Source organism: Ochotona curzoniae, unplaced genomic scaffold (genome assembly GCF_017591425.1).
Source record: "Ochotona curzoniae isolate NIBS_2020 unplaced genomic scaffold, NIBS_Ocur_1.0 contig_291, whole genome shotgun sequence".
Classification (NCBI taxonomy): Eukaryota; Metazoa; Chordata; class Mammalia; order Lagomorpha; family Ochotonidae; genus Ochotona; species Ochotona curzoniae.
In genome coordinates this window covers 740519-764380 of record NW_024465649.1, presented here as the reverse complement: position 1 = coordinate 764380, position 23862 = coordinate 740519, and the positions used below count along the sequence as shown (strand labels likewise).

The following is a 23862-nucleotide window of genomic DNA, read 5'->3' as shown; positions in this document are numbered from 1 at the left end:
GACTTTGGCCTTCCCCAACCCTGGCTACTTGATTGCTGAGGCCATTGGCAGAAAGAAGCAACAGGTGGGAGAGCTCTGTCGATCCAGCTGCCTGTCTCTTTCTCAATCTGTCTTTCAAGTAAATAAAACCTAAATTACAAAAAAAAAAAAACCTCTGAAGCTTTTGTAGTCTCTCTGAGTTTTAAATTGCACTATGAGATAATAAGGATTAAGTTTTTCTGCAAGTAAGAAACAATTTCCTGGCTGCTTAGTAGCTAAAAGCAACACATACAGTTTTTTTTTTTTTAATAGTTCTGGGTGTGAGAAAAAAAAATCAGAATCACTGGGCTAAAACCAAGATGTCAGCAGGGTGTTGTTTCTGTTGACAATCAGTGTCATTGCCTTTTCCAGAATAGAGGCTGCCAGCATTCCTGGACCAACAGCCCCATCCGGGAGTCAGGCCGAAAGCAGAGCTTTCTCTGACTCTCACCCTTCTGCCTCCTTCTTATAAAGATCCTTGTGATTGTATTGGATCCACCCGTATAAACTAGGATAATTGTCTTATTTCAAGTCCCTTTTGCCATTTAAGGTGACCTACTCACCTGTTCTAGGGATTAGAACATGGACAGCTTTGGGACTATAACATTTATTTGTTTATTTTAGATAACTTTTATTATTTTATCAAGATGCAATTTTACAGGTATAAGGATTTCCCCCTAGTACACTATTTATCCTGCCACATTTCCCCCATCAACTTCCTACCACCTACAATCACACTTTTACTAGTCAGGATCACTAGGCATAACTGAACAAAAGAAATAAAATCTGGTTACGTGCATCAGAAAGGAAATTGTTGGAAAGAGAGCTGAAAGTCTGTAAGGAGACTGGCCAAATGGCACGAGTGGGACTCGCCTGCTAGCAGGAGCTGTAACACGGCCAGCTGCAGCTCGGAAGGCGGCTGGCGAGGCCCGCAGCTGGCTCTCCTCCCCTGTGGGCTGCACACTCACCAGTGCTGCTACCATCCGACTCTCGGTACCCATGTTGAATTCTAGCTTGCTTCCTGAAGCTGTGTGTCACCCTTTTCACACTCAGAGTCTGACAGTTGGAGGAGAGAAGCATCTGACTGACTGGGTCTAAGCCTTCTGGATCACTGCAAACTGCTGGCTGTGTGGTCTCTGCTTTCTGGCGCCTTCTGCAAGGGGAAGTTCTGCTTGCCTCATACCTGTTTTAGAATTCTCATAAGCAAGAATATTCTCACAAGGTGAATAGAAAAAAAAAATGTCTGTTAGACTATTCATACTCAGTAACAGAGGTTGAGAGCAAGGTTGCACTTTGGAGGAATTCTTGACATCAGGTAAATATGGCAGCTGACCATTCTTGCAGGTAGAAGTCAATGCAGTGACATCGGGCCGTTCTCCATCGTGTACGCAAGGGCAGGGTGGCTGCTGCCTTTCCCTTTTCCTTCCCTTATTCTTTCTCTTTTTTCAAATATATTTTTATTGGAAAGGCAGATTTACAGAGAGAAGGAGAGACAGAGAGAAAAATCTTCCATCTGCTGGTTCAGTCCCCAAATGGCTGCAACAGCTAGAACCGAGCTTATCAGGAGCCTCTTCCGGGTCTCCCATGTGGGTGCAGGGTCCCAAAGCTTTGGGCCATCCTCTGCTGCTTTCCCAGGTCACAGGCAGGAAGCTGCATCAGAAGCTGAGCCTCTCAGACATGAACCAGCTCCCATGGGGGATCTTGCACTTGCAAGTAGAGGATTAGCCTGTTGAACCACTGCATCATTCCAGGTTTTTTTTCTCTCTTTAATAATATTATTGCTCAAATACATATTTCTTATTTTGTCTCTATATGCATGGGATACTTAAACATCCAGTAATAAAAATTAAAGACAATGTCAAGTATGCTATGTATACTCTGACATCCTTAATTGATATGGTTGATAACATCATCTACTAAATGACTCACTGTTTGACTTGTTTTGCAAGATGTTGTAGTAAATCTGCTGTTACATATGCTTTCTTCTGTCCTGGGCTTCTGGACTATCTGTTATATGTGGTCATTGTTTTTGCCTTGCTAATTGATACAGGCTAGGGTCAAATCTCTGCCCTTGGTCCAGTAATGTTGAATTCCAACCATAGAACTGAACTACCCTACTTTGGAAAAATAACACTTAAATACTGTGAAACTATTGAATTAGTTTAATTTTTATTGAAAAGCCAGATATACAGAAAGAAGGAGAAATAGAGAGGAAGATCTTCCATCTGCTATTTCATTCTCCAAAATCCCTACAATGATCGGAGCTGAGCTGATCTGAAGCCAGGAGCCTCTTCTGAGCTTCCAGTGTGCGTGCAGAGTCCCAAGGCTTTGGGCCATCCTCAACTGCTTTCCCAGGCCACACACAGGGAGCTGGATGGGAAATGTTGCTGCCAAAATGTGACATGAACTTTTGCCCATATGGGTTCCTTGTAGATGGAGGGTTAGCCAGTTGAGCCATTGTACCAAGCCCCCAAAACCTGAATTATTTAAGTAAGATTAGAAACAAACAAAAAAGAAATCTTGTGCTTTAAGAAAAAAGGAATAGAGGAAAAAGCTTCAATAATTTTAAAAATACACCCCTTACCCTTTGTAATATGATTCCTCTTTTGTGAATATCTAGAATTCCTGCAGGAACAGTCCAAGCAGCTTCATCTGCTAGCTCCAATCAGTGTGTTCATAATGCAGACTCACTTAGTGTGCCCTTCCCAGTAAGTTTAGCAAAAATGAGAGTAAATAAACTTTGGAAATATTTATACCTTATGGCCCATTGATTCCACCTGTAGAAGTCTAGTCATAGGAAATAAAGACATGTGAAGATGTCCACCCAGAGTGATAATATGTAAGAACTCAGACTCAATCTAAAAGCCTGACAGCAGTATTAACTGATACTTTTAAGGTTTTAAATTGTGTGAAACACGGTATTTAGCGCTTGATGTGAACTCTCTCATCAAACATTGTGAGTGCAGCACTGCTATTAACCAATTTCACAAATAAAGAAACTGAGTCACAGAGTTAAGCAGCTTGCCCAGAGCCATGCTACGTCACATGGTAGAATTGTTTCATCCGAGTTTGGTGATAAGGTTTGGGACCACTTAGTCCTGACCTTTCTCAGGAGGGGTACCACTGAAGAAGTATCATTGAGTATGTACAATAGAAGCATAATGAAACACTAGGGTGTTTTGAACAGTTTTTTTTTAAAAATGAAGAAATGTTTGCTATGTAATATTGAGTGAAAAGAAAGATAGGATATAACATTTATTAAAGAGTGTCATCCCCGCTAGAGTACAGACCTAGATAAAAACAGCCAACATTAAAAAAAAAAAAGATTGTTTCTAGCTTGCGGACATACATGAAATTGTATTTCCTTTGCTTTTCAAGCTTCCTAGAATTAGCATATATTGTTCGCAAAATCAAGGAAAATTGTTTTTTCTTTAAGAAGAAGCTAACTAGCCCAGCAAGGACAGGTAACTCTAGGTCATCATGGTCAGCTCCTGGAGGGCCCAGGTTTAGCCTCATCCTGAAAGCGATCGCCTGCTGCCTGGCTGCGTGGCACACACTCCGTCTCATTGCAGAAGTGAGGGTGTTAATTAATGGGATTAATGACTAGGACAAAGTTTGCATCAGAACTAAATGGAAATTGTCACTCTTTAGTCTCCACCTAGACACTGGGACACGTTACTCATTCTTTCTACATCCTTGTTTCCTTGTCCATAAAATCAGAATAGTATTATTATCTTCATGACCAGATTCTTGTGATTATTAAATGAGAGAAAGTAACTAAAGTCACTTGGAACATGATTAAAGTACATTAGTGTTCACTTAGAAAAGATGACAAAGATGCTGCCCAAGATAGAGAGCAGAGCTGAGGAGATAAACTTTGCACCAACCCCTGCCCCCTCCCCCAAAAGGAAAACATTACAGTATTCCTAAAACCGGATTTGATTAAATTAGCCTGGTTGGTTGGGTCAAACAATGTAATCAAGGAGAAGAGACTTTCTGGTTTGAAACCACTATGAATTCCCTACACGTTGTCTCCTGTAGGACTGATATCTCTTGTCAGTGTATAAACTATACAAAAACTCTTCCTAAAATGGAGATGGCGTGCATTTGCTGAGTGCACTCCAGTGTCCCATAAAACTCTGCTGTGAGGCTATATAAAATTGTCACGTGTGGGCATAACACCACAGACATTAAACGAATAATGAAAACATCCTTCTTCAGCACTTTCTTCTAGCACTTTAGGAAATACACTGATGATGACAACTGGTTGATATCCAGTGCTTTCCAGTAGTAAAAGTTAGATGGGTGTGTTCACATCATACTGTATGGATGCTTTTGTAAAAATGTAAAAATGCTTAAAAATCTTAGAAAATGCTGTCAGCAAATACATCCGGGAGATGGGCTTAGGTGTAGTTCTTTTTTCCTCCTGTTTTCCCTTATGACAGTGCTGTTTTTATAATGAGGTATGGTAAGTATGATTTAAGAAGAAATGGCCTATCCACTTGGTGGCAGTATGCCTTGAAGAATATTCTCTGTGTGACTTCTCAGTCCTGTGCTATAATCGTTGTCATAGACTTGATTCTTCTCTGGTTATCGTGTTTGTAAGTAATCTTGCTCAGCTATCTGATGGTTTGTGAAATTACCCTGTGTTAATTAAGAATTTGTTCTAAATGACTTACTTGATATAATTTGAATTCATGTTCCTGGTTGATTTGAAACTATGATAACAGACTCACAAAGATTGTGTTTATTCTTTTGGGGGGCTAATAAAGCACCATTCCAGATCTAAAATTATTTTTATGCAGTGTTAGTAACTGAGCCAGGTTTCATTGCCAAATAACCACCTGTAGTTTATACAATGGAATAACATTAACCTACATTAAAAGTCAGTAATACCATTGACCAACTTTAAATAAAAAATACTAATTTAAAAATAATCAGTTAAAACAAAGATAATATAGCAACATATGCTACAATCCCGCAATTCTGACAAATTGAAAGCTATGTTACATTTTAATGTAATACTTACATTCTTAAATTTCAGGATAATGTAGAATATGCTTGAATTCCCTGAGAGCGAACATTGACCCATAAATACTAATTTAGATAAATCAACTTGGCCCTTGGCTTTAGGACATAACTGTTCCCGCAGCATCTGAAACAGAGCACACCCAGGGAGCAAAAGAAACTTAGCCAAACATCAAGAAGCCAGAGACTTTCTGGTTTGTCACAACTCACAGGAAACATTCTCTGCTCACTTTGGATTAGCCAGAATAAAAGCACAGGAAAGAGCTTTCTCAGTTTCTGATGTTTTCATCTCCTACAATCCTCGGTCCATTGTTCCCATACAAATACCCTTCAAGTGATCCTGGGCCTGCACTCAAATTAGACTTTTTCAAAAATTTCCAAAGACCTGTCGGACCCTTTTCATTGTGACACGTGTGATCCTTTTCTCAAAGAGAGTGCCTAGTCCACGTAGCCCGTGAGAGCTCGGTGACAGATGCCTCAAGTCACAGCTTTCTCCCCGGCTGCAAAAGTCACTTTTTGAAAAGAGCAAATTGAACCCTGAAAATAGATTGACTGAATAAATAGGCTTTGAAGCATTTTCAGGCATCCAAAGCTTGTAGCCATCTTCAGAAATGTCAGCTAGAATTGTGTCCTTGAATTCACCTCTGAGCGCTTTTAATGATCCAGAGGGAGGAGACTTGCAAAACCACTGCATGACTCTTTTGAATTCGGATTGAAAGAAATTTAGCTGCCAAGGCTGCTCTCCCAACCCTGATCAGAAGCTTTCATTAGCAGGGCCCGGCTGGCCTTGATGATGAGACAGGGCTGGCCATGCTCTTTGCAGGAGAAAAGCAGAGAGGAGTCCTTAATGACATTCCACCTCTATGTTACAACCCAGAGCATCTGCTAATCAAAATTGGGCTTCTCATAGGGAGCCAAAAGATGGTGAGCAGCTCCCCAAAGATTGCATAAAGGCGAAAGTAACTCATCCTGGAGGCCCTTAAGGAAATGCAAAATTGATTGGGTTATCTGTTGAAAAGAATCAAGCCAAAGCAGTCACTGTGCATTTTTTCCAGCTCGATGAATCCACGTTGCTTAGCATTTGCTGCCTACATGCCTCAGGATATTCGGAGACACGCCTTGAAATTTCACAAACCCTAGGTAGCTTTTTCATTGTCCTTGCTGTTTTTCCTTCTTTGAGAGTCACCCAATTAAATAAGAACACACACACACAGAGCCATTGCTTTTTGCTTTCCAACACTATTAAAGTTTCAGGTTCACTTTTAGCCACCTCTAAATGAGGAGAAACTGGACAGCTGCAATGCCAACTGTGACAAGCTGAGATTCTTTTCCTTTTGTTTAAGTTTCCCAGGTCATGCCAAAATCAGTTCACCACAATACTCAGAATCCTGGCCTTCTGGTGGCTTCCATCTTTAAAGAACAACTTACTTTTGGTAAGAGAACACCACTTGGGCTTCTTGGGTTCACTTTAGCAAATGCCTGTTTTAAACCCTCCATGTTGCAATATCGTTGATTCTTCTTAAGTTTCTGGATAATGAGGTATATTAAATGCTTTCTATAGGAAGATAATTGACCAACTGCCGACTACTTATGTCAATTTGGTTAGTTTGGATGGAATACGACTGCTTTCACAATGGGTTCGATACCCTTCATTTTGATAGGTGCTGTGTCTCAAAACACAACACTTCTTTCTAAAATGTCATTATGCATCTACTATGTGCCGGGAGTTTCCTATACAACATCTTTTTCAATCTTTGAAACAATCCAGGAAGTTATTATATACCCAACTTGCAGATGAGAAACTGAAGCTCAGAGAATCGAGGAACTTATTCAAGGTCATGCCGCTGCTAAGCAACACATAAAAATTCAAATCAGGTTCTCTTAAATCCTGAAGTTTATACTTGTTCTTTTATAAAAATCAGCTCCGATTTCATTTGTTAGTATAAGTCATCTTCTATTGAGAAGCAAATATTAATATTCTAGACTTTAAAAATATGTATTAGACCAGGTTGTATAAGGAAAAATAAGACACATGAAAAAGATCTTCAGGCATGACTATTTTGCCATCAAGCCATCTCCTTGCATAGAAATAAAGCAAGGAAAGTACAAGAACTTTCTCAGGTTCAATTGATATTATTTGCATTTTTGGTTATTTTTTTTTCAAAAAGTATTCACACAGCAACTCCTATGTGCCAGGCATCATCCTGGGTGCTGGAGGGTCAGCAGTGAAGGATATGTCCAAATCCCCGTCTTTATGAGGCTTCTATGCTAGAAAACGGGAGAAAAGCTACAGACAAGACAGTGAGTAAGGTGGAGGTAGGTCCCTGAGGGGAGTGTAGAGCAGGTATGGGCAATCTGAATGTGTAGACATGCATCAGCTGCAAGCCACGTGCTGTGCTTAGGTTCTGTGTGGATCCCTAACTGCAGATGTCTACACAGACCTGTGCTTGGATATCTCTGTGGGACCTGTGAATTCTAGAAATCGCAGCAGCTCTGTTGGGTCTGCACTATGATCTCCTTTTATATAGTAGGAAGCCTGAGCCCTGGTGAGTTTAAAAGTATGGCCCGGGGTCACGGGGTTGGTCTGTGACAGAGCTCAGTTTGAACTCAGGTATCTTAAGGGGTGCTGGTGGTCACTTTCTCTCCTCCCTAGACTATGTGTTAGCCATGTTAATTTGTGAGCGCTCTATCCTCCTCTAGGCACTCAAGCTGGTGTTTCTCCCCTCTCCCCCACCTGCCACCATCACCATTTATGTTTGAGATATTCAGCAATGGCTCTTTTGCCCTTAGAGAAACACTGGGATTTGGGGGTGAATTAAAGCCAACTGCTTTAGAAGAGGGGCTGGAGACCAGCAAGTGCATTGTAGGCACGGATGGGGAATAAATAGGATTGGGTCAATGCAGTGTCTGCCATGTGGTAAGTATCTGATAAACATTTGCAGGAAGGAGGGGTGGGCAGGAGTAATGGATAGGGGACCAAACCTCAGCATGACTTCTAAATTCCAATGTATAAGCCATGTGTCAACTACCTTCTACAGATATTTGAAGATAGGGCTTTTCACATCCCGTGTAAAAAATGTGATGCTCCTGCTGGATAACCCATAGTGAATAAATTACACTAATTACTTGAACTTGAAAATTCGATAAATCATTACTTTCATTAAAAGTCCATGTGCAAGACAGATAGCAAGTGTTATTTTTTATGGGATGTTATTCAAGTAGAGTAAATGTCTTTCTTAGAAGGAAAAAAATTCATGAACAATAAATATTGAAGAATGATGACAAGTTGCTTATTGTGCACAAAAGATTAAAAAGAACACCTCAGTTATGATTGTGGTCAGCCTGATGTCCTAATGCAAGGAATTGGAAATTCTCACCTGTGTCAGAACAAATAAGGTTTGCCACAAAACATATTTATATAAAATATGTATGCACAAGCTGACCACATTTGCTGGAGATGAATTGCTAGAAACCCACTGATATTAGATTGTGCAGCCCAATTTTCTGAAGCCAGTGGCTGTTTCCTGAGGTATGGGAGTACGGCTTGGAGGAGCAGTCACTTTCCAGCTCAAGGTAAAAGGTGACTTTGCTTCCTGCTTCCCCCTTTCCTTCAAGATCTTTACTTTGTGCAGAGTAGGGAAGATGGTGATCCCAATATCGCATGAACACTAATGCATAGTTAAAATTATTCTTCTTTCCTTCCATTAGACAATAGACAAGACATTGGACTTCTGTTGGGAATGGTCTTCTGTGCTGTTCTGTTGTCAATTCTCTCTTTGATTGTGATATTTAACAGATCTCTCCGAACTCGGTAGGTTTTTGTATAATTTTTACTTTCCATTTAGGCTATACAAACATGTCACCAAATTGTAATAAATCCAGGTATTTACTGGAAAAAAAATCAGTGAACATTTTGATTCAGGAGGAGGAAAATAAAAGCAGCCTATCTATCCCCACCAAACTCTGTTCAAAAGTGCTTCATTTGGTCCTTTCAATGGCCCTGCCAGCAAGCTCTGTGGCTCGTTTTCCAGAAGCCTGACATGAGGCTCAGAGCAAGGCTCGGTCCTCTGCCTGCAGCCACTTAGCACTAAGCCAGGAGTGTAGACCCAACTGACACCAACACTCATGTTCTCTCCTGCACTATACAGTCTGTTCACTGTGCTTCTAGCTTATCACTATGACTGGATTCTATTCTAATCTTTTCTATTCTATTCTATTCTGTTCTATCTGCTATTCTAGTAATAGCTGATACTATTACTAGATTCTGTAGAATACTTGTTACGGTTTGCCTTTAGTTCTACCAAATAAATCCACTAAATGTGTAAGAAGAGAAAAGAGACAAGGCTTGAATTGTCACTGTGCTACTAAGTGTGTTGGTGTTCTATCATATAGGCCCAAAGCCCCTTCTTAGCTTCCTTCATTCGAGTGTGTGTGCATGTGTGTTTGTGTTTCCAATATGGTACCAGCAAAGATATATGCCTTATTGTTGAAAATGAAACTTTAAGAAAAGCAAGGCCTCTGGTATTCTAAAATTTTCTGGATGATGGAAATTTCTCATCTGTTAACAGATGAGTTGTTTCATGTGGCAGTCTCCCAGTATAACCAATGAGTCACAGATTTTGACACATATGTGCAAGTCTTTGCCAAACTCACACTGAGTCTTTCTTTCCATTACTTTTGTTTAAATTTATAATCAATATGCAGAATAACGACTTTAAATGAGCTATTCTAAATAAAGCAAACTCATGATTTCTTGTCTACATAGGCTTCGTCCTCAGAACTTTGGCAATATTGCAAAATTTGGATTACATTTTATTAAATGTGTTCCTGATGTCATTGTAAGGTGGACAAACTGACATGGAATTTTATTTATTTATTTTAGATTTTAAAAAACACTTGATTACAAAATCCTTTGGGTTATCTTAATTCCCAATCAGTGCCGCATAAAATATCAATATTTCTGCAGTTATCCAAAGATGTCCTGGTTAGTGTAATTTTACAGAGCAACATTAAATTTGTTACAAAGTTTAACCTAAAAACTTTCCCCTGGTATGGTAATAACAAAGAAAATCAGTATAATCCTTTGCTAATTTTAATATCTAAGTAAGTACTGCTTCTAAAAGGTGAAAGAAACTAGAGATAATTCTAATATAATCATTTTACTTATGAGCAGATGCTAATACTTAATAAGACCATACACTACTTGTAAAAGCCTTATATCAAAAACAAAACTAAATGAGACAACAGAGGAAAAAGATTTTAAATATAATGAAAGCAAGAATAGATAAGTATAAGTAAATATGTTCTCAAAGTATCAGCATGCTATACAAACTTGTGTTACTATTGCATAGACTTACTATTTTGGTCTAATTGGAGATACAGAAAGTGTGAATCAGTTTAGCGGACTGAATCTTAAAATACTATGTGAATATGTGAAAAGAAATCATTTACCCTAAAGTTCAAAGCCAAGCCGGACTAGTGAAGTTCATTTAGCCATTCAGTTGTTAGTCAACGTCCTTAGAGAACCCGTAAAATGGATCACAAGGCTGATCTGTTGTTCCTGGGTATAGTCCCAACATGTGCAAACGGGCCTGAGATTAGTCTAGTCCCTTCTAAGTTCTTGGCACAACCTTCTGGCTCAAATCAGTTTGTAGAGTCAAAGCATAAAACATCAGCACTGAGGAACTGTTTGTGGGAACTGACAGCTTCTCTCCCTTTTGCACATCGTACTGTCTCCAGTGAGCCTTAAGAAGCACACATGCTACAGAAGAACTGGTCCTGGTGTTCTACACAATTGCAAGGCAAGCACCCCAAGCTCCTACTTCCTCCACATAAAGCAAGTTTGGAATCAACACTGCCATTGCAGCCCTATCTGGAAGAGTTATGAAACTGAGAATTACAGGAACCTGAATTATAGAACTTCACTAAGTAACATTCTCTTCTTTAATACTATGCAGTTGTAAACACCTTGGAAAAATACCCTCTACATTTCTCAAGTTATGCCATACCGCTCAGAGTGGTCTGCCAAAATTAACGTGTGCACCACTTCACTTACAAGGTGGTTCTCCCACTTTCGTAACTCGTGTGTGAGTGTACTGAACTGTTATTGCTCATTAGAAGGAGGAGATGAACAGAAACAGGAAGAAAACCTGAAAGGTAGTCCACGAGCTTCCCACTTAGCTTTTTATTTTTGAGAGAGAAACTTTAGTCCTTGAATTGGAAATTTTTTTCTTATCTTTGCCCTCGAAGTGCATGATTTTTAAAATCACAATGGATAAGCAGCAATGATGAGAAGCTTCATGTCAGTTTTTATTGTCAAGTACCCAATAGTACAAGCAAGAAGCAAGTTAATACTTTGTATTATTTATGTGCCTATCCACATACACATAGGCCCTTTTCCAGGATTTGCCCACTTTAGAATTGTAGAGAAGAGACTCCACAAGGGTCCTCCATGAAGTCTACAGAAAAGTGGAATTGAAAGTTTCATTTTTGGTGCAAAATTTTTTGAAATCCACGTATTTTTTTCTTGTGAGTTTTTATGAACTTTTTTAAAAAGGTATTTATTTATCTATGCGTTTGAAAAGTACACAAAGAGAGAAAGAAAGAGAGAGAGAGAGAGAGAAAGAAAGAAAGAGAGAGAGAGATTTGTCCCTCTGTTAGTTCACTCCCCATATACCAACAGCAACCCGGGCTGCAGCCAGGAGATGCACAAGCACTGCATACAGGTGCAGGTGTCGCAAGCAGTGATCTAAGTCTGCTGTGCCACAGTACCCACCTTTTTCAAGAACTTTTTGAAGATCTCACCTATGCATAAATTTCTTCCTCTTTTTTTGCACTAAAACACAATCATCTTTTAATCCCACTTTCTTCTAACTTCCTGAAGTCCAATGGTATGTATATCTTAACTACAGGACAAGAATTTTGCTGGGCCTGCCATCTACACTCCACCTCACTATCTCCCCAGTGGAATGAATTCCTCACCTACACTTCAGGAATTTGATTTTTTTTTCTATACTTTCCAGTCAAGTTGACTTTGTAATCTCCTAATACTAAAATGATATCAGTTTAATGTGTCATTTTAATTTTTTAGAATTAAAAGAAGAATCTTACTGCTAATACCAAAGTGGCTCCACGAAGATATTCCTAATATGGAAAACAGTAATGTTCTGAAATTGCTACAGGTAACCAAAAACTATCAAACTAAGTCTCAGTGACATTTGACCGAAAGTATGGTCTAATTATTAATACAGATGTCCTCATTCAAACGAGTAAGTGTATAGACATACTAACATAGTCATAAATACATGTGCAAACTAAGTTGTACACATTTCAAATCAAAGGAAGGAAGATTCCAAGAGAAAAATGGAGGGGACTATTCTGAGACAGGAGCAGCAGTCACGTGGTGAGCAAGCATTGGTAAATATCTTCAGAGAGACAAAGGAGTGGGGAAGAAAAGCACCCTGCTGGAGCCTCCATGACTCAGATGCACTTCTGTTTCACATGAGATAGAGCAGTTGGTGAGCCCAAGGAGGGTATCGCTTCATTCTTCAGACTCCTTATCATGTAAGAACACTAATGTCAGAAGCCTGTGAAAGATGGTGTCACCAGGGTTGCATGCCAAGCTTCCATTTGAACAGAGGAAAGAAGGGCATGCATCAGGAAGACCTGGGGATACGGGATTTTCACTGGTTTCCAAGGAGGGGCAGCATCTGCTCTGTGAGTGTTTCTATTTTTTGCTATCTTTTCTGCAAACAAGGGGCTCACAATCCAGTCAGTGCATCAGCCATCACATCCAGGCATTGCCATGCAGTTCTGTGTACACAGAGACAGAAATGAGCCTAAAACATACAGTGGGAGTGGAGAGGAAAGAAGCACACTGACAGATGAGAAGGACTTGTTCAGCAGAAAAAGGGAACATTCAAAGTGGAGAAAATATGAGCAAAGGTAAAGCAATGAGGACAACATGTTGGGTATGAAGACAGAATATTTGGCAAAACAAATATAAATGGTTCTGCTTAAAGCTTTGGTGAGCCTTTAACCAAATCTTTCCCCAAACCCATATCATCTGAACAAAGGATTCCTTGGCTAAAAATAAGTTTGAAAGTTTGGTCAACAAAATGGAACAAAGTCTGTATCCTCCAACCCAAGGCCTTCTAGGTCTGATCCCCACCACCTTTCTAGTATTGTTCCAGTAATCCTCACCCAACATGCTATTCTTGTCAAAGCCCACTGAGTTCCCAGTGGAGGCTGTGCCTAGAGACATGATAACCTTGCCACCTTATTCAACTCCTCCCCTGTGCCTACCTCTCTCCCTCTTCCAGGCTCCTGAAATTAGAGGTGAGCCTCAGGTTTTCTTCTGATGAAGTTGTTTTCTGCCCAAGAGACTAAAGAATGGTGTCTTAGCCTGCTTGGATGGCCTTAGCAGAATGCCACAGACTGAATGGCTTCCCAGTTCAGGGAGAGATCTGGGATCAAGGTGCAAGTCAGTTGGGTTACTGGCAAGGTTTTTCTTGCAAGAGGGTGCTTTCCCACATGGCAGAGCGAGAAAGAGATCATCTCTCATGTCCGTTTTTCACTTATCCCATGCGTTCATGAGGCTATCACTCTTATGACTAAATTACCTCCCAAAGGCCTCACCTCCAAATACTGTAACACTGATTTCCACAGACCAATTTGGAAAGGACGTATAAACATTCTGGTGGCTATAATTTTATAATTATGTCATGTGGGAGTCATTGCCCTGGAAAGGCAGACACCTGCTGAAAGGCCTCTTCCAGGCCATTTCCAGTCCAGAGGGGAGTCATCAGCCTGAAACTGTCACCCCAGTACTGATCATTACAAACAGAGCTCAACCTTTCAAACCTCAGCACAGGAATTGACACTGTGGTGCAGCACATTAAGCCTCTGCCTGCAACACCTGCGTGCCATGTGGACATGGATTCCGGTCCCACCTGCTCCATTTCCAGTTCAGCTCCCTGTTTATGGCCTCGGAAAGCAGCGGCAGATGGCTCAAGTCCTTGGAAACTTAGGAGAATCTCCTAGATCTTGGCTTCAATCAGCCCAACTCCAGCCATTGTGGCCATTTGGGGAGTGAACAAGCAGATGGAAGACCTCTCTCTCTGCTCTCCGTACCTTCCTTTTTCAAATAAAAATAAAGCAAAACAAAAACTCAGCACAAAACACCACAATCTCATTTCCAGTGTATAGGTAAAACGCCTCTCCCTGCTTTCTTTGGCTTAAGTAGCAACGTATCTTTTTGGTACAGGCTCCATAAAATAAAGAAACATTCCAACTTTAGCAAGGTCCCCAAATGATAAATGAGATCCTTCTTTCTCTCTAAAAATTTTTAAAACAAGAAATGTTGTTAAGGCATGGGTTGTTTTTACTATTAGTTTCCTGCAGTCTCCTCATGGGAGATTTTAATAAGGATTTAGAAGACAAAAAAGGAGCTCACAGAAGAAGATAAATAATGTCAGATAAAGGAGGGGGAAGAGGAAATTCAGGGAAAGCAGAATTTCAGTACTTTTTTAATTACTCATTTGGTCTTTTAAAGGGTTTTTTTTTTTTTTCTTGTAAAACTGATGTTTTTTTTTTTTTTTTTCCCTCTAGGACAAAAGTGAATTAATGAATGCTGACCTGAGTGAACAAGTGTCATATGCTGATCCTGTGATTACAGAGATAGGAGAAATCATTCTTTCAGAAAAACGCAAGCCTGCAGGTGCCGGGAAGGAAAGGAGCACAGGATTCCAGGAGACGCACGGCTGCCTGCAGGACTCACTGTCCGCCAGTTCACTCGTGTACATTCCTGACCTCAACACTGGATATAAACCCCAGATTTCAAATATTCTCACCAAGAGTGATGAGAGAGCCTCCTCAACTCTGGAAACACCAGCCAACACCTTAGACCTGGGAAGGGATTTCAGGTTTAAAACACAACCACATTTCGCTTTTTCTATTTCCAGCATGAATTCTCTAAGCAACACACTGCTTTTTGAAGAGTTAAGCGTGATTTTAAACCAAGGGGAATGCAGTCATCCTGACATAGAAAACTCAGTAGATACAGGAGCCAGCATGCTTTTGGGAAACAGTACACCCAATGAGACTGAGCCAGAACAGACCTTGCTACCTGATGAATTTGTCTCCTGCTTGGGGATCATGAACAAGGAGTTGCCTTCTCCTCATTCTTATTTTCCACAAAATATTTTGGAAAACAATTTCAAGAAAATTTTACTTTTGGAAAAGTAGAATTGTGTGGTCAAAAACTATATGGAACAGCTACCTTGCAGCTGGAACTTGAATCTCCTCTTCAAGAGAAATGCAATTCATTCTTATTTTTGAAAACATCAGAGAATTAAGGTCCAAAGAAAGAACATGCTTCAAGATCTGGAGAAAAGTAGCGTTCCCGTATCTGAGTTTAAAGTACTGGTTTTTTCCTCTTTATATCCCTCCACAAAATGGGCAGAGAAGCCCTCTATTCTGTATAAAGTAAGGACGCGTGATACAAAATATGTGGTGAGAAATCGAACACTGAAAACAGTGCTTTAAAATCAAAACGCTGTGGGAGAACTAAGCTCAGTTTTCATTTTATGACTTTCAGTTCTCTTGGGTAGATAACAATATAGACCTAAAATAAGGGTAGAGAAACAGCTAATTGATATGTTGCTGCGCTATTTTTTCCCACTGTTTTCCATTCAGGGAACAGATCAGGGATTTGATCTCTCATTAATGTGATTTTGGTGTGGCAGAGTTGTAAAACAGTGAAATATAGAATGCCTAACACTGCTCTTTCTATTCTGGCTAAGAGTGGATGGCACTTTTCTCCTGTGGTGAAGGTGGTGTGGTTTTTTACACTGTAATAAAATCTGTGAGAAGTAGCAGGGTCATCCAGATGTGATTATTCTTTGTTATTAACCATGTATTATGTATGTATCAGAAACTGCTAAAAAGAGATCCTTGTCCAAATCTGGCATGGCAAATGCTTGTCCCACCTGCCTTTACTCCACGTTTCTTGCAAACATCACAAACTGGTTACCACATATCTTTCTGCTGAGATCTACAGAGAACCTCTCAATCCGTGCTGCTGTTGGCCATAGTCAGTAAGAACTAGGATGGGAGATGAGAGTGCCGACCAGGACAATGTGGGAAAGGAATGGCCTTAGACAGACAACGCAGGTTGTAAGCTGTGAAATGATCCACAGCAGAGTTCTCTGCCTTATGAATTTTTGTGATCCTGTAAAAGTTTTTCTAATGATCAGTACAATTTGCAAATAGCTTGCTGAATTTGTTTCTCTTAGACCACTTGTCAATAATAACTTAAGCTTAGACTTACTAGTTTCATTTTTCTTTTTTTTTTTAAGATTTATTTTATTTTCATTACAAAGTCAGATATACAGAGAGGAGGAGAGACAGAGAGGAAGATCTGTTCAATGATTCGCTTCCCAAGTGAGCGCAACAGCCAGTGCAGTACTGATCTGAAGCCAGGAGCCAGGAACCTTCTCCAGGTCTCCCACATGGGTGCAGAGTCCCAAGGCTTTGGGCCATCCTCTAGTGCTTTCCCAGGCCACAGGCAGGGAGCTGGATGGGACTTGGAGATGCCGGGATTAGAACCAGCGCCCATATGGGATCCTGGCAAGTTCATGGCAAGGACCCTTAGCCACTAGGCCACCACACCAGGCCCAGTTTTATTTTTCTAAACAAATCAGGTAATTAAAAAAAGTTTTCCATTGCCTACTGAGTATTTTGCCTATGATGAAGCCATATTGCTTTGTTTTAATTTTTAAATCTAAAAGCAATTTCACTGTCAGAAATTGTCCGCACCTGAGCTTACCTGCTCTGCCCTGGGTCTGGTTCATGGTTCCTGTGATAATCAGGAAGAGTTCCCCTTGTCATTGTGAGAGCATCCTCTGTGGATGGTTAACGCACAGGCTCAGTCGGCCTGTGAGGTCGGCTTGATATCTGGCACATGTAATGTGTCCTCAGAATCCATCTTTCCATGGGAAAAAATTATTTATTTACTTTTTATTTTTTACTGATGTCATTTTGCACCAACATGGAATGTAATCATTCAGTGTAAAAAAAAGAAATCCCATGCTATAAAGCTCTATCCTGTTCATCTTCACAGATATAGATTGATAAATATTATAATTTACAAATTCTGAAAAGAATATACTTTAATTACTAATAAAATATTAATGTAAAATATCTTTTAAGCTTAATTTTATTGGAAAGTCAGATATACAGAGAGAAGGAGAAACAGAGAGGAAGGTCTTTCATCCATGGATTCACTCCCCAAGCAGATGCAATGGTCAGAGCTGTGCTGATCCAAAGCCAAGAGCCTAGAGCCTCGAACCTCTTCCTGGTCTCCCACGTGGGTTCAGGGTCCCAAGCAGCTACAGTGGCTGGAGCTGGGCCAATCCAAAGGCAGGAGCTCAGAGCCTCTTCCAGGTCTCTCACGTGGGTGCAGGATCCCAAAGCTTTGGACCATCCTCAAGTGCTTTCCCAGGCCACAAGCAGGGAGCTGAATGGGAAGCAAGGCTTAGATTAGAACTGGTGTCCATATAGGATCCCAGTGCATTGCGAGGCGAGGACTTTAGCTGCTAACAGGCTACTGCACTGGGTCCAATGTTAAAATATCTTGGGTTGTAAATTATCATATCCCTTTGCTTTATTCTCCTCTGAAAGAAGAATTATAAAGAAGCAAAGAAGCTAGTAGTATCTGAGACAGAAGTGACCAGAAACTAAGGCAAATCTTGGTGTTTACCAACTTGATCAGGATATCTAGTAATATATTAAAATTATTTTAACAATGCCTTTCACTATAATCATGACCCATTGCTCATTATAATGGTTTTTTTTTCCAAGCTTGAAGGACCACAACATGATTTGATTATGTTCAGATGCTTCCCAGGAGGTGAGAACCTCCTTTAAAAGTTCCTTGTTGTTTCCAGAGGTGGAAAGTGGGCCTGGTTTCTTCCCTTCACTCACATTACTGTTCAGAATGGGGGAAGCACTGGTAATTCTGCCATAAGGTGGCTTGGTCAAGATGTCATTGCCTCTGGCCCAAGAAAAAAAACTGAGAACAAAGATATAGGCAAAATTCAGCAGAGGAACAAAACTTATTTGTATGCAAAATGAAAGTACACGAAAGAGAAGCTGGGCATGCTGAAAGATGAGCTGCACTCAGCAAGGTTTGGGCCCACCTCCTCATATGATTTTGGGACATGGATGTGGCACAGGCCAGGTTTAACTGAATAGTCATAGAATGGAGTGGCGTATTGGTTATTTTTAGCAGGACTAGCTCTAAGTCGTGGTTTCATGAAAACTGCAATGACTTGGTGTATGTGTTAAAGATAGGGAGGAGTTGGAGAAACGTGAGCAGAGCTGATGGGGCTACAGGGAGGAGCTGCTGAGCTTAAGCCTCTCTTACCAGCTACTTCCTTACCTACTTCCTTACCTCTACTATATATGAGGTACTTTGAGGGATACACAAGCGGACATAGCCGTGGGTTTTATTCAGCTGCATAGTATTGTTTAGAACATGAGGCCTTTGATCTTGAATACTAGGGGTTAGACAAAGAGAAGAAACGAGGACAAGTTATTGCCCTCAAAGAGCTCACATTTTACTGGGGAAGGGTTAATGGTAAAGGTTGAAAGAGGCAGAAAGAAGTAAAGAAGGAAAAGTTCAGTAAGTGTGTGTAGAGAAGCAAAGGGGTTTGTGTCATGAGGAGCAATGAGGTGGCCACTTCACAATGAGTGGTCAGCAAAAATCACTCCCAAGAAGTGACACTGAGGTTGCCATCTGAACCTCAGGAGCCAGCATGTGGGATTCAGTTTGCCACTTAAAAGTCCCTTCTAGAAAAAAAAAAAATCCTGCATGGCAAATCCCTTTCTGTCTTTCCCTCCTGTATGTATTGCTCTCTGCCACTCACTCATTTTGTATCTAACCCCACCTTCTTGTTCCAGCCAGAATTTTCCATAGAATCTTTTAATCTCACTCTTGGGTCTATTATTAAAATTCCTTGTAAGCCTTTCAAGGAACCACTCAAAAAGAGGAAAGGGAGAGAAAGTAAAGAGAGACAGGTCGATAGTACCTAGAGATGCAGAAGCACAAAGAAATGCCACAGTTTTGAATGAATGAAGCAATTTACGGAATATCCAGTTTCATTCTGCTCAGGTATCTATCGGGCCTTCTAGCATCCTTTTCAGGCATTGAAGCAATGGCAGTAGCAAAACTGAGTCTAACTCATGTTGCTCCATATTGATGTGCTTCTGTGTGTGTATGTGTGTGTGTGTGTGTGGTTGCTCCACCTTTTTATAAATTTGCATTTTTTAAAAAATCAGAACTGAACATAATACTGAAGGTAAAAGAAGGCTGGTGAGTTTTAAATGTGGTTCTCTGGAAACATGAATTGCTGTTGGCCTCCTGGTGTGTTCCCAACTTCTTTTGTCTGTATTTTTAGTCCTCTCTCTTTGATCTCGAACAACACATGACTGGGGCATAGGACACAGGTCTTTAAAAATAAATTCTGGCAACAGACTGTTTCTAAATGCAATGTAGTCCGTAATCACAAGATGTAAAGCAGATGAGCGCTAACCTGTCGTCACAGAGTTGGCGGTGGGAGTCGATGGTCCCTTCAAAGGCCTCCTCCCTTTCTCCTCTGCACCTGCCTGTGGAGCAAGGTGTAAATGTAAAGCTAGGGCTTCTTTCCTTTTTCTCAGGTTGCCTGGATGCTGGGGGCACTTTGGGGTTGAGTCCACGTGGCTGCCAACTCAGGCTAAGGAAACCAGAATGCCCCCAAAGTTCCCTGTATCCTTAAGGACTTTGCCAACCAGCACTTTGTCTTAGAGGTCCTCACTTGAGGCAGTACACACAGAACTAAATGCAGTAATTACCTTGTTCCTTTCCAATTAGTTTATTATAAGTGTCTGAGTTTGTTCAAGTTTATGTTCTTCTTGAGATCACTAAAAATAAAATATTGTGCTTTAGACATAATTATATTTTATAAACCCAAGATTGCCAAATTGTGCTATGGTTTATCTCTGTGAAGTAATTATGCCAATTATAGGAGGTTATATTTTAATGGGAAATGTTACCCACTTAGCAGACACTATTGATTTTAAATAAAAGAAGTGATTAAAAATAACTTATAGAGCTCTCTTGGGTAGAAGCATGAGGCTAATAGAAAATAATTGGATTCTGATTCATGGAATGAGTTGTGCACAACTTTCTGGGTTGCAGCAATTAAAGCAAGATTACGAGAAACTCTAACAAACATTTGGACATAAGATTATGTCTGTTTCCCATTGCTATGATTACACAATTAAATCCAATTAATACTCTGTGTTAGGACTCTTAGCACTTTGCTAACTTCAGTTCCTAATTTAGGATAATCATCCTGTATCTTTTATATACAAAATTCCCATCTACAAACTCATTCTCTTTAAGTTGATGTTCAGAAATATGCATTATCATCCAAGTCTAATACTTAGCATTCAGCAACAGATTGAGAATTTATTCTAAAATGTTTGTTTGGGATGATAAGACCCTTCTGACCTTGTTGATGAGGGGAAACAAGCAAGGCTGAGCATTCATGATGTAGAAACACTTTAAAAAGTCAAGCAAAAAACAAAACGCTGCATCTAACCATAAAAGTGTAGCTAAAATTAGTGACTGACAGGGTACAGGAAGGAAATCATGAAAGTCAAACACTGGAACCCAAGTGTGAGATCCGGAAGTCAATAACCCTTGCTGTTTTCTTTCTGTTCACATCCTGCCCAAGAGTTTTACTAGAAGAGGGTGAGAGAGAAAGAATAGTGAAGTAAAGAGAAAGCGTTTTTATTTTTAAACTACACAGTAATTCATGAAAATGTAGTTGAAAATCTCAAAGTAAGAGTCAAAAAAGGAGTGAAAAGTGACAGTTCCTCTTCACACCCCTGCTTCCTATTGCCATTGCCGAAGGTAGTGACTCTCACCACGCAGTACTTTTCTTCCTAGTTTAATTAAGTAATTAAAATATGGTGCTATTCTGTGATTTGCTACTTTTCACCTAGTGATATCTTACACATATTCATAAGCCTTTATACATGCTTCTACTTAGTTTTTATAGTTGCATAGTATCACATGGAATAAATATGTTATATTTATGTACTCCATTTTTTAAAAGACTTTTTTGTGGGGCCAGCACAATGGCTTAATTGGCTAAACATCCACCTGCAAGCACCAAAACCCCATATGGTCACTGGTTCTTGTCCCAGCTGCTCAGCTTCCCATTCAGCTCGCTGTTCATGGCTTGGGAAAGCATCAGAGGACAACTGACGTCCTTGGCACCCTGCACCCACGTGGGACACCCAGAATAACCTTCTGGCTCCTGGCTTTGGATCAGCTCAGCTCTGGCCATTGTGGCCATTTAGGGAGTGAACCTGAACCGGTGGATGGAAGATCTCTCTCCATCTCTTCTCTTTTCCAATCTGCCTTTCTAATAGAAAGAAATAAATATTTTTTAAAAGACATTTATTTGAAATGGAGAGTAACTGCAGTGGTGTTGGGGAGGTAGGCGGAAAGAGAGAAAGAGGTCTTCTAACCACTGGCTCCTCCACTGTACACAACAGCTAAGGCTAGCGAGGCCAGAGGGAAGCCAGGAACCAGAACAGCGTCTGGGATTCCTCCATGGGTTGGAGGGATTTTGGTGCTTTGGAACATTACTAGGGAACTGGACTGGAAGCAGAGAAGTCAGGACTCAGACCTACAACTCTCTCAGGAATGGCTCAAGACACTGCACCATAACTCCATCCATTGCCTGTTCTATTACGGGACATCTTTGTTGTTTCAAAATTTTCACTATTATACCCACTATTATAAATCCTCTTGGACATATCATTATATGCAAAGCATTATATTTTTGGTAACAGGGGAAGAGTGAGGGTAGATGCCTAAGTGTTGAATAGCTACATCAAGAAATCAGATCATTTGTATATCAGTCAATTTTGCCAATTATTTCTCCAGAAAGACTTTGCAAGTATTATCAGAGTTTAAAAAATCTAACAATCTGTTAGAAGACACCTTTTCTTTAGAAAATAAAGTTGAATGTTTTTTCCTACCTTTATTGTGTTTTTTTTTTTAATTTCTTATTTTTAATTTGCCCTTGTTACATTCTTTGGCCATTCTCCTCTTGATTAATTGGTGCTTTTCTTAATTAACTTTAGGAATGATTAAAACATAACATTTTTTGTTACATATATTCTGAGTAATTTTTTCCAAATTATTTGCTGTTTAATTAATCCTTACATTATCTCTAGCCAAACATAAATTTTCATGCTGTGTGTAGTCAATCTCACACTGTTTTTCTTTGTGATTTCTGGATTGGGTATCATGTTTGGAAAAATGTATCTTAAAGACAGAATATCTACTGGTGATATTAAGTAATGGGAAAACAATGGCCAGTGGAGGACTACAGATCTAATTAAAAGTCCTCGCCTTGCACGCCTAGGATCCCAAATGGGCGCTGGTTCTAATCCCAGCAGCCCCGCTTCCCATCCAGCTCCCTGCTTGTGGCCTGGGAAAGCAATCGAGGATGGCCCAAAGCCTTGAGACCCTGCACCCATGTGGGAGACCCAGAAGAGCTCCTGGCTCCTGGCTTCGGATTGGCTCAGCTCCGGCCATTGCGGCTGCTTGGGCAGTGATTCATTGGATGGAAGATCTTCTCTGTCTTTCCTCCTGTCTGTATATCAGCCTTTCCAATAAAAATAAATGAATCTTTAAAAAAAAAAAAAAAAGATCCTGTGCTTGGGCCCCTTTCATGGGAGACCCAGATGAAGCTCTTGGCTCCTGGCTTCAGCCAGGTTCAGCACTACCGTTGCAACCATCTGGACACTGACCAGCAAATGGGAGACAGCTCTGTGTGTGTATGTAACGTTTCCAAGATAAATAAGTACATTTCTTTCTAAAATAGCACTCTAAATTCTTTTTTATCTTCTCAGTCTTACTTCTTTTGCTTTCCCCCTCGCAAGCTCTTCCCAAGTTGTTTCCATTGCTCACTGGCTCACTATCCCTGGGAAGCACTGTAGCCTTCCCATTCAGGCCTTGCTGGCTTCCCTAGCCACTCGGGGGAAAACTGCAAACCTCAGGGTTGGCACTATTGTGTAGTATATAAAGCTTTGATGTTGGTATCCCATGTAGTTACTTTGAGTTCTTGCTATTCCACTTCTGTTTCAGTTCCCTGCTGATGCACCTGGGAAAAGCAACAGAAGACGGGCCAGGTGTCGGGGTCCCTGTCGCCCACCTGGAAGTCCTGTGTAAGGCTCCTGGCTCAGGTTTTACCACACCATGGCTATTGATGCCATTTGAGGAATGAACCAATGTTTGGAAGATTTTTTCTCTCTTTAACTCTGCCTTTCACATAAATAAAGCTTTAAAAACTTCCCGCATCCCATGCTTCCTATTCTCCTTGTCCTGCCTTCGCAGCACTCACCACTATCTAAACTTGAATATTTCACGAATTGTACTCACTAATCTTGTTCATTCTCTATCTCCTACTGACATGAGAGTCATATGGATCCAGGAAAACAGAAATTTTGTCTGCATTATTTTGTTAAACAGAAAGTTCAGGCATTTCTAGTCATCGATCTAATTGGTTTTTACTTAGGATTCATGGACGAGGGGAGAATCTGTTCTACTCAGCAGTGAGAGAGCTCAGTGACAATAGCAAGCCAATGCATTTGTACAGCGACAACAAGGAAGCAGAATAAAAAGAAATAACTGACTAGCTTTAGATTACTTTTTGTAAGGGTTACAGCCAATTCTGGTAACACACTCTATTA

The 23862-nt window shown here is 40.3% G+C and overlaps 1 protein-coding gene across 1 annotated transcript in view; it reads left to right on the top strand.

The window, feature by feature from the left end:
• Positions 1 to 15874, top strand: part of IL23R (interleukin 23 receptor) — a 53728-nt gene extending 37854 nt beyond the window's left edge. The window contains exons 8-11 of the mRNA XM_040978396.1: positions 6390 to 6479; positions 8755 to 8857; positions 12137 to 12227; positions 14656 to 15874. Coding sequence (XP_040834330.1) covers positions 6390 to 6479; positions 8755 to 8857; positions 12137 to 12227; positions 14656 to 15291 — 920 coding nt within the window. The 3' untranslated portion in view covers positions 15292 to 15874. The remainder of the gene's footprint in view (positions 1 to 6389; positions 6480 to 8754; positions 8858 to 12136; positions 12228 to 14655) is intronic.
• Positions 15875 to 23862: the final 7988 nt, after the last annotated feature.